Source organism: Panthera uncia, assembly GCF_023721935.1.
Source record: "Panthera uncia isolate 11264 chromosome A3 unlocalized genomic scaffold, Puncia_PCG_1.0 HiC_scaffold_11, whole genome shotgun sequence".
Classification (NCBI taxonomy): domain Eukaryota; kingdom Metazoa; phylum Chordata; class Mammalia; order Carnivora; family Felidae; genus Panthera; species Panthera uncia.
Window position 1 is genome coordinate 1651241 of NW_026057578.1, and position 17834 is coordinate 1669074.

Consider the following 17834-nt stretch of genomic DNA (forward strand, 5'->3'; position numbering starts at 1 on the left):
GCTCTGGCCACGTGGCGGGCTCCGCCCCCCACCCCAGCCGGGCCACACCCGGGGTCACCCGTGGTCTGTGAGGTATGCCCTGGGGGTTCCCGCGAGAGGGGGTCGGGGAGGGCCTGTGAACAGCCACGCCCCTTCTCTCCAGCCTGCAACTGCCACGGCCATGCCCACGATTGCTTCTACGACCCGGAGGTGGACCGGCGCAACGCCAGCCAGAACCTGGACGGCGCGTACCAGGGCGGGGGCGTGTGCGTCGACTGCCAGGTGGGATGGGGGCGTGATGGGAACTAGGGCGCGGGCGGGGCTCTTGGGGGGCGTGGGCAGGGCCCCACGCAGTCTGCGCACCCAGGGCGGGGGGCGGGGGTGGAGGTGGGGGAGCACGCCCGGGCTCAGGGGCCCCGTATCCGCCACCCCAGCATCACACGACCGGCATCAACTGTGAACGCTGCCTGCCCGGCTTCTTCCGTGCCCCGGACCAGCCCCTTGACTCTCCCCACGCTTGCCGCCGTGAGTGGGGTTGGCCCGGGTGGGGCCTTCCGGGGGCGGGGGCGTCCGGGGTCTCCGGCTCCCTGCTCCGCTGGGGTCCCCGCCCCGCCGTGGGAGGCCCGGCCGGGGTCTCGCCCGGCTTCCCCGGGGCCGGCCCAGTGGCCCCGGGCCTGCCGTCTCACGACGCCTCGGCCCGTCCAGGCTGCAACTGCGAGTCGGACTTCACAGACGGGACGTGCGAAGATCTGACCGGCCGCTGCTACTGCCGGCCCAACTTCACCGGGGAGCGCTGCGACGCGTGTGCCGAGGGCTTCGCCAGCTTCCCGCGCTGCTACCGTGAGGGCGTCTGCCTGGGGGGGGGGGGGGGGGAGCAGGACTCGGTCCCCAGAGCCCTGGGAGGTGGGGGGACCCAGGGTGGAGCCTCCGGTCCTGCCCGCGTGTCCAGTGGTGCTGAGCCGACCTGGCTGACGCGCAGCGTCTCCTCCCTCAGCGGCGTCGTCCTCCTCCCCCAACCACACCGGGGAACAGGTGCTGCCAGCCGGACAGATCGTGAGTAAGTGTCGCCCGAGGTCCCCGTCCTGCCCTGGGCTCCGCTAGAGCAGTGGGGCGGGGGGAGCCCCGTGAAGGACCCCACGGGAGGGGGAGGGTTCACTGTGCTCACCTTACTTTTGGCTCTTGTGTATTTTTTAAGTTTATTTTGAGAGACAGAGTGGAGCAGAGGAGGGGCAGAGAGAGGGGGAGAGGATCCAAGCAGGCTCCACGTGGTCATTGCTCAGAGCCTGACCTGGGACTTGAACCCACGAACTGTGAGATCGTGACCTGGGATGGAATCAGAGATCAGACACTTAACTGACCGAGCCACCCAGGTGCCCTTTGGTTCTTGTATTTTTATGCAAATAATGCATGTTCGTGCTAAAAAAAAAAACAAAAAAACCCTCCGGAAGGATGGGTAAGTATAAAGCCGAAAAAAAAAGATATCCGAGATTGCGCCATTTACAAATAAGCCCTCTTCCTACAGCCAGGACCTCCCTGTGTGCGTGCACACTTCTGCAGACAGCCACGTGTACATGAGCTTTGTAACTGTGTTTCCACCCGCTGTGGCCGCTGTGGCCCTGCAGACGTGTCCCTTCGTGTTCCGTGTCATCCCAACAGATGTAGCGTTTACTTCACTCCCAATTGTTAGAAATTTAGGTTCTTTCCAATTAAAAAAAAATGCTACGATAAACATCCCTGTAGCTAAAACTTTCCATCAATTCTCAATCATTTCTGCAGAACAATTTCCTAGAAGGTTCTGAGTCACTAGACATGCATGTTCAGGGACATTTTTGGCGGCAGGTTGCCAAACCGCTCTCTGAAACGAAATAGAGTCCAGTGTAGTCACGTTAGCGGCATCAGCGGATGCTCAGGGCACCACCGCAGCGACGCAAGCTGCTTGCGACCGTCAGCCCAGCGGGCAGGACGCTCACCTGTCAGAGACCGCCTCCCCCTTGTCTTTCTGGAATCAGGCGCGCCTTTCAGCAGATGGTGTGTCCCAGTCTGATGGGCAGGTGTTTTTCTTCCGTAACGGCATCCACGTTGCTGGCGGGGCTGAGCTCTCTGCGCGCTCAGCAAACGACGCGTGGCTCACATGCCGGTGCCTCCACCGGCAGGGTCCTCTGCCTTGTGTCTTGGGGACTCTTCTCTCCTGTGCTGCCGTTTTAACCCTCCGGTGGTTCTGTCGACACTTGCGTCTGACTCAGTCGTAGGGAGGTGGTGCGCCCTAAACTCACTTATTCTTGTGTCTCTTCTTTACATTTAAATGTCTGTTCTTCGTCAGTGGCGTAAACAGCGGTCAACAGACTTCTTCCGGAAAAGGCCAGACAGGGCCTGCCTTTGATTTTGAGGGCCAGATGTCCTGTCGCGGCTCGTGAGCCCCGCTGTCGTGTGCCATAGCTGGAAAGCGGTGTGGACTGTGTGAACGTGAATGGGCCTGGCTGTGTTCCAATAAAGCTTTATTTGCAAAGCAGGCAGGGGAGCCAAGCCCTTGGACTGCAGTTTGCTGAGCCCCAGCATAACTCCCCAAAGCCCTCCGGTCCCTGTGGCCCAGGGTTGGCACTCCACGACGGCCATGCTGGTGGGGTGTCCAGGGCAGTCTGCTCCTTGTCCAAGGAATTCCGTTGTGTCTGTCCTAAATTTTTTTTTAACGTTTATTTATTATTGAGAGAGAGAGAGCGTGAGACGGGGGAAGGGCAGAGAGAGAGGGAGACACAGAATCCGAAGCCGGCTCCAGGCTCCGAGCTGTCGGCACAGAGCCCGACGCGGGGCTCGAACTCACAGAGTGTGAGATCATGAGCTGAGCCGAAGTCGGACGCTTCACCGACTGAGTCACCCAGGCGCCCCTATTGTGTCTTTCCTAACGCAGACCTTTGTGTCTGTATCTGTCGGGGAGACTGGTTGAGGGTTTTCTTGGTGTTTTTCTTTGGTGTGTGTGCCATCTGGTTTTCATTTTGTAATTCATTTTGTAGAATACTTGGGAAATGACCCTCGCTTGGGCGGTTTAAAAATCACGGGAATTACCCATTTCTTAAAAGTTTGATGGGACTTCTGAGGCCACGGGCCCTGACACCTGTTGTTTACTGGAAGTCTTCGACTGTGGTTCTCGTTCCTCCCGTGGTTTTGTATCTGTTGATTTCCTGCCTCAGCCTAAGTCCATTCTGGTCATTGATGTTTCTTAGCAAATTGCCTGTGTCTTTTGGTTTTGTTTTGTTTTTTATTAAAGAGGTTTTAAGTTTACTTTTTTTGAGAGAGACAGACTGAGCAGGGGAGGGGCAGAGAGAGACAGAGGGAAAGAGAATCCCAAACACGATCAGCACTGTCAGGATAGACCTGAGCCGAAATCGAGAGTTGCATGCTTAACCGACTGAGCCACCCAGGTGCCCCTGGATTTTAAAACGTAGTGGTACAGAGCCACACACAGCGGTCTGTCATGATTTCTACCTTCCCTTTCGTTTCTCTCATTGTCTGTTTGCATTTCCTTTCTTTTCCTTTCTTCCTCTCCTGGAAGTTTGCTTAATATATTGGCGTTTCCAAAACACAGCTTAAGATTCCACCTATGAGACCTGCTGGAGTTTCTCTGTTTGTAGTTTGGGGGAGAGATTTTGTTTCCTAGTATTGAAAACCTTGAATTAAAATCTTTAATTCCTTCTACTTCTTTTTAAAAAAAAAATCGAAGCGTAGTTAACGTTCAACATCCGGGGAGTTTCAGGTGGACACCGTCTTCGTTTGATATTTGCACATATTGCGAGACGATGACCACGGTAAGCGTGCTTAGCGTCTTGTCGCTACGCAATTACAGAATTACTTTTTCCTCATGATGAGACCTTTTCAGATCTTTTAGCAAATTTCCAATATGCCATCCAGCACAGTGAACGGCACATCACAGCCCCACAGCTTTCCCATTTTTACACCTGGAAGCTTATACCTTTGGACGCCTTCACACCTTTCTCCCACCCCTGGCCCGGCAGCCGCCAACGTGTTCTCCGTACCCGTGAGCTTGGTTTTTGGTTTCTGTTCTAGATTCCGCATATAAGTGAGATCACACGGTATCTTGGTCTTTTTACTTTCTTTTGTGTTGTTACTGTTTGAATCACTTCTTGAATTTATTATTTTCATTCTGTCTTAGTTACAGCAACGTGTGAAGCATTGGGTCTCGACCAGGGGTGGTTTTGATTCACGGGGACGCGTCTAGGGCGGCCGTTGTGACGACTGCGCGGTGCCAGTGGCACTTGGTTTCTCTTCAGGACCCAAACGGAGGCCTCTGAGTTTTATCTTGTGAAAGGAGACGTGGCCGGCAGGGACGTGGCCTCAGTCGGGGCTCCTGTTCTTGGCTGTGTCCTCTTTCCTCCCGCGGGGTCTTTCCTTCCCGCGTCTGGCCAGATTGGGCAACAGAACGTGTTTTGGTTTTGCATGGTTTGTGTTTCCTTCTCGGGGGGTCACAAGTTCCGTTTTTGTCTCCTCATCTAGCCCGGGGTCACCCTTCCATTTCTGACAAATATCAAACCATTATCTTCTACAAGCGACAAAAATTAAATAGCATTTACGACCTCTTCTCAGGCAAAGTTGAGACGTTTGGCTCACTTTTCTTCCTTCTCTCCAACCCACGGAGTTATTTATAAAGACTACAATGTTCTCTACGATTTTGTTTGTACGTTTTCTCTGGTGGGGCGAATGCCTGCGGTTGACTTAGCTGTGTTAGCGACGACTAATTACCCGGACTACAGCCGTCCTGATCTCCTTGCTTGCAGTTTTCCAGAAACGTGGGCTTTGCCTTCTTGGGATTTTTGTCCTTTCGTTCTTGTGTGAGCGCATGAGGCGTAAGGAGAGTTTGCGGAGAGAAGAGGTTTTCCGGCGGGGAGGGCTGGGGTCTGCGAGGCGCCTGAGACTCCCCTCTCACCCCCCAGACTGTGACTGCAGCGCCGCCGGGACCCAGGGCAACGCCTGCCGGAAGGACCCGCGGGTGGGACGCTGCGTGTGCAAACCCGCCTTCCAGGGCGTCCACTGTGAGCTCTGTGCCCCGGGGTTCTACGGCCCGAGCTGCCAGCGTGAGTGTGGCCCCGTGTCTGTCCTCGTGCGGCCCCCGGAGCCTGCGCCCTCTCTGACTGAGTGCGGCCACCCCTCCCTGCAGCCTGCCGGTGCTCCAGCCCCGGAGCGGTGGAAGGGGACTGCGACCCTGACTCAGGCCAGTGCGCGTGCCGGGAGGGCTTCGAGGGGGCCGCGTGTGACCGCTGCGCCCCGGGATACTTCCACTTTCCTCTCTGCCAGCGTGAGCGAGGCCAGCCCAGCGGGCACGGGGGTGTGTGGGGCCCAGGGTGTGGCCTGCCCGGCTCAGGGGGCCCCCATGCGCTCCTTCCCTCTATAGTGTGTGGCTGCAGCCCCGTGGGGACCCTGCCCGAGGGCTGTGATGAGGCCGGCCGCTGCCCGTGCCGGCCAGGGTTCGACGGCCCTCACTGTGACCGCTGCAGCCCGGGCCACCATGGCTACCCCGACTGCCACGGTGAGCGGAGGGCCAGGGCGGGGCCCCGGGTGGAGCGGGAGGGCCACCCACAGGCGCCCCGGGCCTAACCCCGTGTCACCTGCAGCCTGCACCTGCGACCCCCGGGGTGCCCTGGACCAGCTCTGCGGGGCAGGGGGCGTGTGCCTCTGTCGCCCCGGCTACACGGGCGCTACCTGCCAGGAATGCAGCCCCGGCTTCCACGGCTTCCCCCACTGTGCCCGTGAGTGTCCTCGCGGGGGGAGGGTGGGCGGCCATGTCCCTCCTGCCCGCCCACACCCTGCCTTTCTCACCCAGCCTGCCGCTGCTCCGCCGAGGGCTCCCTGCACGCGGCCTGTGACCCCCGGAGCGGGCAGTGCAGCTGCCGGCCCCACGTGACGGGGCTGCGATGTGACACCTGCGTGCCCGGCGCCTACAACTTCCCCTCCTGTGAAGGTGAGGCCGGCGCGGGATGCATGGTCCGTGTAGCTGCCCCTTCGTTCCTGTGTGCCCACGCCCGTCCACGCGCTGTGTGTGCTCACGCGTGCGTTCGTGTGGCCGTTCACGCACTGTGCTCACGTGGGGGCCCGCGTGCCACGTATGTGCGTCTGTGGGCCTTGTAAGTGCACGCACACGTTTTCACGTGATTGTTCTCGGGAGCGCGTGTTCCCTCGCCGTGTTCACGTGCTCTGTGCGCCTACAGCGTGTGTCCACACGTTTGCACATGTTCCCTGTGGCGGGGGAGGGCACGTGCCTTTGTAGCCGAGGGAACCAGAGCACAGAGGCACCCTGCACGTGTTTGCCCGCCTGTTCACATGAGTGGGAGGCACGTGTGCTGGCTCCCACGGAGCCGTGGGTCCTGGCCGGGCCCGGGGAAGCCCTCGGCCCTGAGTCAGTGACTGAGAAGTGACCAGAGCCGTGTCTCCCCACAGCTGGGTCCTGCCACCCTGCCGGCCTGGCCCCGGCCGATCACACCCGTCCTGAGGTGAGCCCAGGTCAGCCCTCAGTGGAGTTCAGCCTGTCACCTCCAGGGAGACCATCGCTTCCCCTGCTGCCCTGTCGCCTTGGCAACCTCAGGGCCCGTTTGTTCCCTTGGCTGGTCCTCAGTCTGCATCCCGGGGACATGCCCGAGATGGGGCAGGGTCGGGGCTCCAGGGCTAAGGGTTTCGGGTAGAAGGGCAGGGACCCATTCTGACCCTCAGTCTCATCTTCTCCCAGGCACAGGCCCCTTGTACGTGCCGGGCTCATGTGGAGGGGCCGAGCTGCGATCGCTGTAAACCCGGGTTCTGGGGGCTGAGTCCCAGCAACCCCGAGGGCTGCACCCGTGAGTCTGGGGGTGGGTGGGTGTCGGAGTGCTGGGGAGGCTCTGGGGCACGGGAGCGGTGTAGGGAGGCGAGTGCTAGCCCCGCAGGGTCCAGGCCCGCTCTGCCTCTCCCCTAGGCTGCAGCTGTGATCCCCGGGGCACGCTGGGTGGAGTCGCCGAATGCCGGCCGGTGAGTCTGGGGGCCGAGGTGCCCGGGGACATGGGGCAGGCGCGTCCCGACCCTCCCTGCTCGGTCTCACCTTTTCGCCCGGCCACAGGGCGACGGCCAGTGCTCCTGCAAGCCTCACGTGTGTGGCCAGGCCTGCGCAGCGTGCCGGGACGGCTTCTTCGGGCTGGACCGAGCTGACTACTTTGGCTGCCGCAGTGAGTGACTGCGTCCCGCGGGGAGGGCCTGGCCGTCGTGCGGGCACTCGTCGGGCAGCCTCCGAAAGCCTGGCCGGGCCTGTGCTGGGCACGGGGGCCGCCCTCTCTCTCCCGTGCCCCTGGCAGACGTCACTAGTCGGCCCCAGGGTCTCATCACTGTCCGGAGCCCCAGGCGGCCCCTGCGGGTCGTGGGAGTGGGCTTTGTGGCCCCGTTGCTCTCTGCAGATAGTAGACCGAGCCCCAGGGGCCCGGGCCCGGTGTGGGAAAAGCGCCAAGGCCGGCTGGGGGTGGGCGGCACTGACCTGGCTCTCTCCTGTCGCAGGCTGCCGGTGTGACGTTGGCGGTGCGCTGGGACAGGGCTGTGACCCGCGGACGGGCGCCTGCCGGTGCCGCCCCAACACCCAGGGCCTCACCTGTGCCGAGTGGGTGCCCCACCCGGGGGGCTGGAGGGCAGGGGGCCGGAGAGGCAGCTCGTCCGGTAGGGGCCCCGGGGGACTGCCCTTGACCGCCCCTGTCGTGGCCAGGCCGGCGCGAGACCACTACCTCCCTGACCTACACGACCTACGCCTGGAGCTGGAGGAGGCGGCCACGCCCGAGGGCCGCACCGCGCGCTTCGGCTTCAACCCCCTCGAGTTCGAGAGCTTCGGCTGGAGGGGCTACGCGCAAATGTCGCCCATCCAGGTGGGTGGGGAGCTGCCCGGCCCAGGTCTCAGCGTCGAGTCCCCACTGTGGCCGGCAGACGGGGCGGGCGGGGGACCAGGCTGGGAATGGCCAGGGAGGGGCGACCCCGACTCTCCGTGCCCCCGCTCCCCCCAGCCCAGGATCGTGGTGAGGCTGAACGTGACCTCCCCTGACCTTTTCCGGCTCGTCTTCCGGTTCGTCAACCGCGGGCCCAGCACTGTGAGCGGGCGAGTCTCTGTGCAGGAGGAGGGCAAGTTTGCCACCTGCACCAACTGTGAGTGCCTGGGGGCCTCTCGCCGCCTGTCCCGCTGCCCGCCCCGCCCCAGCCCCGCTGCCCGCCCCACCCCAGCCCTTCTGCCCACTCCGCTGCCCCCCCCCCCCCCCCGCCCTAGTCCCGCCCAGCCCCGCCCCAGCTGCTCCTGCCCCACCCCCTACCCTCCCACTTCTGCCCCAGCCCCACTGGGGGCCCATGTGTGGGTGGGGGGCCGGCCTGTGCCCTGGGGGAGCTGCAGCCCGTGGTGGCCCGTGGGCTGAGACTAGGAGTCTCACGGTCCACGTCCCCAGGTACGGAGCAGAGCCAGCCTGTCACCTTCCCACCCAGCACGGAGCCTGCCTTTGTCACCGTGCCCCAGAGGGGCTTTGGGGAGCCCTTTGTGCTGAACCCCGGCGCCTGGGCCCTGCTCGTGGAGGCTGAGGGGGTGCTCCTGGTGAGGCGGGGGCTGAGCGGGGTGGATCAGGGCCCGCGGACGGGGCCCTAGTACATACCTCTCCCCCCGCCCGCCAGGACTATGTGGTCCTTCTACCCAGCACCTACTACGAGGCGGCCCTCCTGCAGCTGCGGGTGACCGAGGCCTGCACGTTCCGGCCTGCTGAGCAGCGCTCCAGGGAGAAGTGAGGGCCGGCCTGGTGGGGGTGGAGGCCTGACCCTCACTGTGCCCACTGCGTGTCCCTGCTGACGGCATTCTGTGTCCCCCGCCCTCCCCCCAACCCAGCTGCCTCCTCTACACGCACCTGCCCCTGGGTGGCTTCCCCTCAGCTGCAGGAACCGAGGCCCTGTGTCGCCGTGACAACAGCTTGCCCTGGCCGTGCCCCACGGAGCAGCTCAGCCCTTCGCACCCGCCCCTGGCCGCCTGCCTGGGCAGTGACGTGCGTGTCCCTGGGACCCCACAGAGGGGCAGGCAGGGTCAAGATCTGGGGAAGGTGTGCCCTTGGCTGGAGGTTGGGGGAGGGAGGGCCCGTGCCGCGGTGACGGCACACAGGTGCAGGCAAGGCCACAGGTTTGACGTCGGGAGTCAGGACAGCCTTGGAGCCTCATTTGTAAATGGGGTGTCGCTGACCCCCCCTCCCCCCCAGCTTATCACGAGGAGGCAGAGAGTCATTTGTTCTCTCTGAAGACCCGGGCTGGGCCTCCGGGCAGCAAGCACTCAGCAGCACTGAGGCCAAGAGGCCTTGGGAAGGCAGGGGAGGCTTGGAGTGAGCAGAGGTTGGAGGCCAAGTGGCCATGGGGGTGTCCTGGGAGGAGTGCCCCGGGCAAGGACAGCAGGTGCAGACTCAGACCTGGGGGGTGGGGAGGCTGTCGGGGGGAGGTGGTAAGGGCTGTGCCCAGGGGTGCCCAGGGAGTGCACGGGGTCTCGTTCTGCCGGTGGGGCCTCTGATCCCTCTGTCCCCCCCACTCCCAGGTGGACGTTCAGCTTCAGGTGGCTGTGCCACAGCCGGGCCGCTACGTCCTGGTGGTGGAGTATGCCAATGAGGACGCCCACCAGGAGGTGGGCGTAGGCGTGCACGTCCCGCGGCGGGCCCCTCAGCAGGGGGCACTCACTTTGCACCCCTGCCTCTACAGGTCTGTGGGAGTGGGAGAGGATTCGGGTCTGGGGGGGACGCGTGGGAGGGCTTGGGCCCCGGGGCTGCCCCACCCGCTGACCACCCCGCCCCCGTCCCCAGCACCCTGTGCCGGGGCGCCGCCCTGGACACGCAGCACCACCTGGCGGTCTTCCACCTGGACACGGAGGCCAGCGTCCGGCTCACGGCCAAGCAGGCACGCTTCTTCCTGGTGAGGCCCTGACCCCTGACCTGCATGGGCCCCAGGGCCCCCCTGTGGCTTCCGGCCTTTCGGAAGATTTCAGACGGCATAGAAGTAGAAGAGTGTGGGGAGCCCAGGGGCCCAGCAGCCGCCCCACCGTCAGTGCGCGCACGGCTCGTGGGGAGGGGGTGCGTGGGGGATTGGAGAGGAGGAGAAAGTGACTATGTTAACAAAAAACCGCCTCCTGGTATAATTTGCAAGAACATCGCGGTGTGAAGGGGTCTGTTCGGCGGGGTCGTTGGCTCCTGGTCGTCCTCCGTGCTCTGAGAACGAGGACGACGTTGCCGCGACACGGGCCCCTGCACCTGCCTGGGCACGAAGCATCGTGCCGTGCTAACGTCGCGGACGCCCAGGAGCGAGCGGAGACGTGCCCTCGATAAAGCTCAGGGCGGGTGACGCTCGCTCTCACAAGACCAGTGTTACGTTTCCCGCCCTTTAAAAAATGGATCTACTCCTGCACGTGCTGTTATAAAAGCGTCGCATGTCGGGAAAGACTCACAAAGGGAGAGGGAGCCCCGTGGCTGCCCGCCGCACCCCCTCCGTGCGCTTTCTGGGGCCGGTGTGTTTCACGCGTGTTGCTAAAGACACGGCCGCAGGGCTCCCGCCCGACCAGCTGACGTAAAGGGGCCTGCGTCTCTGCTCAGCCCTGTGGCGGGGACCCAGACCTGCCTCGCGTGCACAGCCCAGCGTGGCTCTCCCTCACCCCCCACACCCAGGCCGGGAAGCAGCACGCCCCCGCGACGCCCCTCGGCCCCCGTGGCCACCCCCCCGGCACTGAGCGCGCCATCTCATCAGTGCGTTCTGGAGCTTTGTTACCGGAATCTCACAGGGCAGGTGTCCCTGCCTCCGCTGTGGGGTTTCCTGGGCAGCTTTGGTGTCTCGCGTTTGTCGTATCTGCCACACAAGATACTGTCGCTGGAGCCGAGGGGGGAGGTCGCGGTCGAGGAGCCGCAGAGAGTGACAGGATGGGTGGCGGAGGGGAGACAGGAGGGTGGCCCCGAGGAGAGCTGAGAAGGGCTCTGGTCTAGACGCTGCAGTCGAGGGCCAGTGTTCGTGCAGCCAGAGGAACCGGGGACTAGGCGCGGAGAGCGGGACGCGGGGCCGACGCGGGGTGTGGGAGGGCCCCATGCGCACGTCCACGCCTGGCCCTCTGTCCACAGCACGGCGTCACCCTGGTGCCCGTGGAGACATTCAGCTTGGAGTTCGTGGAGCCCCGGGTCCGCTGTGTCAGCAGCCACGGTGCCTTCGAGCCCAGCAGGTGGCGGGGCCGGGAGGGGCCGGGACCGCTGGCGGGGCACGCCAGCCGGCCCGCGGGGACTCACTCCCGCGCCCCCTCCAGTGCCACCTGCCTGCCATCGCGCTTCCCGAAGCCGCCCCAGCCTGTCATCCTGCGGGACTGCCGCGTGCTGCCGCTGCCTCCCGGCCTCCCCCTGGCCCGCTCGCAGGACTTCGCGCCCGGCGCGCTCCCGCCAGGGCCCCAGCCTCGGCCCTCCACTGCCGTGGACCCCGACGTGGAGCCCACCCTGCTGCGCCACCCCCAGGTGAGGGCCCAGGCCGGGAGGACTCCACCCTCCAGCCCGGCTCGCACTCCTACCCCCGCGCCCGCTCAGCGCAGCCTCTCCCTGCAGGGGACTGTGGTCTTCACCACCCACGTGCCCGCGCTGGGCCGCTACGCCTTCCTGCTGCATGGCTACCAGCCGGCGCACCCCACCTTCACCGTGGAGGTCCTCGTCAGCGGGGGCCGAGTCTGGCAGGGTGAGTGGCTGGGGCGGGCCGTGGGGGCGGACCCCCGGACGAGGAGCCAGCCCGTCGGGGGTCTCCTCGCACGGCCCCTCGTGTGGTCATCGCGAGGTGCGGACGTCGCGAGAGCTGTCGGCTCTCAGAGGAGGGGCCCAGGGCCCAGGGCAGGCGGCAGCCCCGGCCTCCGGGCCCCCTTCCCGGATTCGCTCGATTCCCTTCCAGAGTCGGGGCTCACCCTGTCACGTAGGCGGGTAATCCAGGCTTCACCGCGGGACACGTGTCGACGGCACCTGTGTTCTCACGTGTGTGTCTGCTTCGTTTTTGCTCGGCTGAGCTCGGGACCCATGCCTAGCGGGCCTCTGTGTGTGGCCACACCCGATTCACGTAGCGCGAGCGGTCCCAGCCGGAGGCCTGACGCGCGGTCACACGTCCGCCTTGTGCATCGCAGATGCACGCCCCTCAGTGGGCAGGGCGCTGTCCCGTGGCCATCTCTTCCTCCCTGGTGGCTCCGGGAGCGACCCCGGAATGAGGCCACGGGGCCACGGCCGGTCTGTGGGGCGTGGAGGGTGTGCGCCGACCTGCCTTTTCATCCCTCTCCAGGCCACGCCAACGCCAGCTTCTGCCCACACGGCTACGGCTGCCGCACCCTGGTGGTGTGTGAGGGCCAGGCCGTCCTGGATGTGACCGACAGCGAGCTCACCGTGACCGTGCGTGTGCCCGAGGGCCGGTGGCTCTGGCTGGTGAGTCCCGAGGACGCCATGTCTGCACGCAGATGTCTTGGGGCCCGACGTGGGGCTAGCGTCTCCGGGTATGGATGTCCTGAACGCGTCACACCATCGGTCACCTCAGGCAGGGTGTGTCCATCTGCGTGGCCCAGCCCCACGCCAGGTGCCAGGGAGAGCGGGCTCCACGGACCTCCGGGCCAGGCTGTGAGGCTGGTGGGGGGGGAGGGTATCTAAGAGCCAAGATGTTGCCTGCTATCCCCCTGGAGCCCTGCTGGTCAGGGTGGCCTTCTCGGAGGAGGAGGCCTAGAGGGACGGAGAGGGAGGGCAAAGGCATGTCTGGCAGACAAGGATGGGAGGGGGGCACCAAGAGGCTGGATGCTTTTTTATCGCTGAGCATCACAACCCCAAGCGTCCATTAGGCTCCAGAAGCCGACCTCCCTTCTGAGCAGCCCACTGGGCACCCAACACCTGCCAGCCTTGCTGGGGCCCGGGGTTGGGTGTGGTGCAGCCATTGCCGTCTTAGTTGCCTGGCTGGACCCTGGCCGGTCCCAGGGACCCCCCCGCCCCCACCCCCCTTCGTGATGTGCTGCTTCCGGCAGGCTCTGGTCTACTTCCCCAGCCTGGGTCCTCCCCTGGGCCCACGGGAAGGTGACTAGGCCTTGGTGCTCTAGGAGTACGTGCTGGTGGTCCCCGAGGAGGCCTACAGCTCCGGCTACCTCCGAGAGGAGCCCCTGGACAAATCCTACGACTTCATCAGCCAGTGTGCCAGCCAGGGATACCACATCAGGTGGACTGGGCTGGGGCCGGGCGGGGCTGGAGGCGGGGCTCCGGGGTGGGGTGGGGCCGGAGGCGGGGCGGTGGGTGGGGCTGGGGGCGGGGCTCTGGATGGGGACTGGGCCTCACCACCTCATTCTCACCCCAGCCCCAGCAGCTCGTCCCAGTTCTGTCGCGATGCAGCCTCCTCTCTCTCTCTCTTCTATAACAACGGGGCTCGGCCTTGTGGCTGCCATGAAATGGGAGCCACGGGCCCCACATGTGAGCCCTTTGGGGGCCAGTGTCCCTGCCGTGCCCATGTCATCGGCCGTGACTGCTCCCGTTGTGCCACTGGCTACTGGGGCTTCCCCAGCTGCAGGCGTGAGTAATTCAGTCCCCGGGGGTGCCGGCGAAGGAAGGTCCTAATCCCAGGGAGGCTTCCCAGTGGAAGGAAGTGTGGGTATGGTGGCCAGGAGAAAGTTCTAGAGCTGTGCTGCCCCGTCTGTAGGACCTCAGGCAGCCCGTGGCTTCGCTGTCAGACAGGGTCCGGGGACCGGACAGCGATTCTGGGCAACTGACCGCACATCAGAGGAGCCGCCTGGGCCAGGCGGCCCGGAGCTTGGCGAAACCGGGCCGGGGTGGGGTGGGGTGGGGTGTCCTCGGGCCCGGACCCCCGGCGTCTGATGGGGCAGAGGGTTCACCACGCCCGTGCCCGTGCTCTGCAGCCTGTGACTGCCGAGGCCGCCTGTGTGATGAGCTCACCGGCCGCTGTGTCTGCCCGCCTCGCACCGTCCCGCCCGACTGCATCGTCTGTCAGCCCCAGACCTTTGGCTGCCACCCCCTGGTCGGCTGTGAGGAGTGTAACTGCTCGGGGCCTGGTGTCCAGGAGCTCACGGATCCCACCTGTGACGTGGACAGTGGCCAGTGCAAGTGAGCTGGGCAGTGGGGCTGTCACCATGGCCCGGGGTCGGTCCTGGGTCAGGGATGGCATTGCCACTGAGAGCACCTCCCCCCAGGTCTGGAGGGGGGGTTACACCTTGGGGATCCGCTGCCTTGGGGGCCACCTGTGGTCTCAGTAAGCGTGGAGGGGAGGCCCGGCCAGCGTCTGAACTTCCTCTGGCAGGTGCAGACCCAATGTGGCCGGGCGCCGCTGTGACTCCTGTGCCCCTGGCTTCCACGGCTACCCCAGTTGTCGCCCCTGTGACTGCCATGAAGCGGGCTCCACGCCCGGCGTGTGCGACCCCCTCACGGGCCAGTGCTACTGCAAGGTGAGGGGCCGGGGGGGGGGGGGCCTAGGTGGCCTCCACGGCCTGATGCCCCACCTCCTGTGTTGCCTCAGCCGCTGAAACTCCTCCTCTGGGGGCCCTGGGGGCTTCCCGGCCGATTCTGGGGACTCAGCCCGTCAGCGAGCGGGTGACAGCGAGCCAGGGTGGTTGAGCCCACAGCACGTGGCCGACCGACCTGCCCTGTCCACCCGCCCCCAGGAGAACGTGCAGGGCCTGAGGTGTGACCGGTGCCGCCTGGGGACCTTCTTCCTGGACGCTGCCAACCCAAAAGGCTGCACCCGCTGCTTCTGCTTCGGGGCCACCGAGCGCTGTGGGAGCTCGGCCCACACCCGCCGGGAGGTGTGCAGTCAGCAGGACCTGGACTGGGGCAGGGCCGCCTCCCAGAGGGGACACGTGACCCCCAACCGGCAGGCCCCGGGTGCGGGACGGGCCCCGTGGCACGTGAGGGTGCTCACCCCGCGCCCCTCCTGTGTGCCCACAGCTTGTGGACATGGAGGGCTGGACGCTGGCGAGCAGCGACCGGCAGGTGGTGCCTCACGAGCTGCGGGCGGCCTCGGAGCTGCTCTACGCCGACTTGCGGCTCGGGGCCGAGGCCTTCCCTGAGCTGTACTGGCAGGCCCCACCCTCCTACCTGGGGGACAAGGTGAGCGAGCGAGGCCGGCCCTGGGGATGGCACTGTGAGGGTGTCCAGGAACCCCCTGGAGGCTGGGGGAGGACAGCAGTGAGGTGCCCACGTCCAGGGCGGGATAGGGGCTCTGTGAGGGTGCCCGGGGCCCAGCCCAGCCCCGTTGCTGGTGACCCTGCGCCCGCGGTCAGGGTCTGGCCGCGTCACGTCTCTGTGCCCTGCCTCCAGGTGTCATCCTATGGCGGCACCCTCCGCTACGAACTTCACTCGGAGACCCAGCGGGGAGACGTGTTCATCCCCATGGAAAGCAGGCCGGACGCAGTGCTGCAGGTAGCCGGGCGGGGCGGGTGCGGCTGCGCGGGTTGGCGGGCACCGCCGAGCGGGACGGCGGGCAGCCCGGCTGCCGGCCCTCATCTGCCCGCGCGCCTCCCCAGGGCAACCAGATGAGCATCATGTTCCTGGAGCCGGCGTACCCGGCGCCCGGCCACGTCCACCGCGGGCAGCTGCAGCTGGTGGAGGTGAGCAGAGCTGGTCCGGGCACCCGGGGCCGTCCTCGATCCTGGCATGGCCCAGGGGAGCCCAGGGGGCCTGAGGCTGCCGTGCCCGCTCTCCGGGACAGAAAACGGGGCCTGGGAGCGGGAGCTCGGCCCCTCCCCCGCGCACATCGCCACCCGCTGCTCTGGCTGCCCGTGCCCGTGGCGCTCCCGGCCGCCTGCCGGCCCGCGGGCCCCTGGCCCCCAACGGCCGAGCAGCTGCTGGGGCGCCCGGCGGCCCTGCGGGTCCAACTGCCTTTTGCCCGGCCTCCCCGTGTCTACCTCGGGAGCAGCGGCTCTCCTCCCAGCCCGTGGCCTGTCTGGGTCTCTATCTAAGGTGTCTTCGGGTGAACGGAAATTCAGATGTTTAACGGATTCAGAGTTCTTGATTTTTCACGTGTGGTTAGTGTTTCCGTGTCTCATTCACGGGTCAGTCTCTGGAATCAGAAAGCGCTCACCTGCGTTTTGTTCTAAAATTCAAAGCATCTCCTCTGTGCGTTTGAATCCTTATCGCGTCTGGAGGTGGTGTCTGTGCTCCGTGGGAGGTGGGGGGCCGGGGCCGGTCCCCCCACGGGTGGTTGGGCTGTTCCGGCCCCGAAGTCACCCGTCCTGCCCCGCTGAGCACCGTCACGGCCCGCAGGGGAACTTCCGGCACACGGAGACCCACAGCGCCGTGTCCCGCGAGGAGCTCATGATGGTGCTGGCGGGCCTGGAGGAGCTGCACATTCGCGCTCTCTTCTCCCAGACCTCCTCGGCCGTCTCCCTGCGCAGGGTGGCGCTGGAGGTGGCCGGCGAGGCGGGCGGGGGGCCTCCAGCCAGCAACGTGGAGTCGTGCATGTGCCCTGCCAACTACCTTGGGGATTCCTGCCAGGTGAGGTGGGGGCAGGCGGCCCCGTTCCGTCTCCCCGTTCGCCTCCCGCCCGCCGGCTGATCTGTCTGCCCCTCCCCTGTCACCCGTGTCCCTGCCCGGCCCTCCGTACACACGGCCGCGCCGTATCCCTTCACTGCCTGGTCCGCCTGCGTCCGCGGGCCCACCCCGGCGTCGCCGCGTCCCACACCTGCCCGCCCTCCTCCCCTTCACGCATTCGTCCACCTGCTTGTCTGTCCGAGGGGTTCGTCACTGAGCGCCCGCCCAGTCAGAAGAGGCATCTGGAGGAGAGAGAGGCGGCCCAGCCCACACTGGGGGGCTGCTCGCCGGGGTCAGGGCGTCCGTATGCCTTTGGGGATCTGACTTCATGTCTCCAGCCGGTCGGGGCCAGGATTCCTGAGGGCCTGAGAGCATGGTCCCTCGTCTACGCTCTGGAGCTGGCTCTGCTTCCTTTCCTGAGCACTGTGCCTCTGCCCCCAGGAGTGTGCCCCCGGCTATTACCGCGACGTCAAAGGTCTCTTCTTGGGTCGCTGTGTCCCCTGCCGGTGCCACGGCCACTCAGACCGCTGCCTCCCCGGCTCGGGCATCTGCGAGGTGAGTAGGGCCCAGCAGAGGCCGGGCAGCCCACCGAGACACAGACTCGGGGAGACCAGGGCCCTTGGATCAGCGGTTGTGGCCACGCTGGGGTGCGGGTGGAGGGAGGTGTCCTGGGCGGGGCACCGGCTGGCCTTGGGCACAGAGTCCCTGGCACGGCTGGCGGGAGGGCTGATCAGACCCTGCTGTGAGGAGCAGGGCCTGTGTCGTCAGCGCCCCCACCTGTGCCTTCCGCCCCAGGGCTGCCAGCACAACACCGAGGGCGACCGCTGCGAGCACTGCCAGGCTGGCTTTGTTCGCAGTGGGTCCGAGGACCCGACGGCCCCCTGTGTCAGCTGCCCCTGCCCCCTCGCCGTGCCTTCCAACAAGTAAGCTGGGCCAGCCGGTCCAGGGTCCCCCCAAAGGGCGGCTGGTGGCCACGCTCCCTTGCAGCCCAGTGTGGAAGGTCACCATCCCCTACCCGCTTGGGTCAGCACTGCCCTCTGGAGGCCGGGACAGCTGAGGTGGGCTTTCCGGGTGGGGGCCCCTGGTGGGCTGTAACAAGAGCATCTCCGCCCGCACAGCTTCGCGGTGGGCTGCGTCCTGCGAGGTGGCCGCACACAGTGTCTCTGCAAACCCGGCTATGCGGGCGCCTCCTGCGAGCGGTGAGCTAGCTGGGCGTGGGGGCGGGGGCTGTGGGGGGCGCGCGCGAGAGTCGGCATGTGTATGGGTGGGCGTGCGTGCGGGTGGGCGTGCTGGGGTGGGCGGAGGGACACAGGCCGCTCACCTTGC

The 17834-nt window shown here is 65.6% G+C and overlaps 1 protein-coding gene across 1 annotated transcript in view; it reads left to right on the forward strand.

The window, feature by feature from the left end:
* LAMA5 (laminin subunit alpha 5) overlaps positions 1-17834 on the forward strand; it is a 49988-nt gene that overhangs the window by 19948 nt on the left and 12206 nt on the right. Inside the window, exons 8-44 of the mRNA XM_049650499.1 lie at positions 143-261; positions 414-504; positions 685-819; positions 974-1036; positions 4923-5063; positions 5147-5284; positions 5381-5515; positions 5601-5735; positions 5810-5947; positions 6424-6476; positions 6710-6815; positions 6932-6984; positions 7073-7178; positions 7501-7600; positions 7703-7859; positions 7995-8133; positions 8424-8566; positions 8644-8750; positions 8852-9005; positions 9539-9699; positions 9801-9909; positions 11100-11197; positions 11279-11480; positions 11568-11694; positions 12280-12419; positions 13076-13191; positions 13327-13538; positions 13883-14087; positions 14281-14425; positions 14642-14782; positions 14925-15086; positions 15297-15398; positions 15503-15586; positions 16242-16472; positions 16950-17063; positions 17304-17431; positions 17627-17707. Coding sequence (XP_049506456.1) covers positions 143-261; positions 414-504; positions 685-819; positions 974-1036; positions 4923-5063; positions 5147-5284; positions 5381-5515; positions 5601-5735; positions 5810-5947; positions 6424-6476; positions 6710-6815; positions 6932-6984; positions 7073-7178; positions 7501-7600; positions 7703-7859; positions 7995-8133; positions 8424-8566; positions 8644-8750; positions 8852-9005; positions 9539-9699; positions 9801-9909; positions 11100-11197; positions 11279-11480; positions 11568-11694; positions 12280-12419; positions 13076-13191; positions 13327-13538; positions 13883-14087; positions 14281-14425; positions 14642-14782; positions 14925-15086; positions 15297-15398; positions 15503-15586; positions 16242-16472; positions 16950-17063; positions 17304-17431; positions 17627-17707 — 4771 coding nt within the window. The remainder of the gene's footprint in view (positions 1-142; positions 262-413; positions 505-684; positions 820-973; positions 1037-4922; positions 5064-5146; positions 5285-5380; positions 5516-5600; positions 5736-5809; positions 5948-6423; positions 6477-6709; positions 6816-6931; positions 6985-7072; positions 7179-7500; positions 7601-7702; positions 7860-7994; positions 8134-8423; positions 8567-8643; positions 8751-8851; positions 9006-9538; positions 9700-9800; positions 9910-11099; positions 11198-11278; positions 11481-11567; positions 11695-12279; positions 12420-13075; positions 13192-13326; positions 13539-13882; positions 14088-14280; positions 14426-14641; positions 14783-14924; positions 15087-15296; positions 15399-15502; positions 15587-16241; positions 16473-16949; positions 17064-17303; positions 17432-17626; positions 17708-17834) is intronic.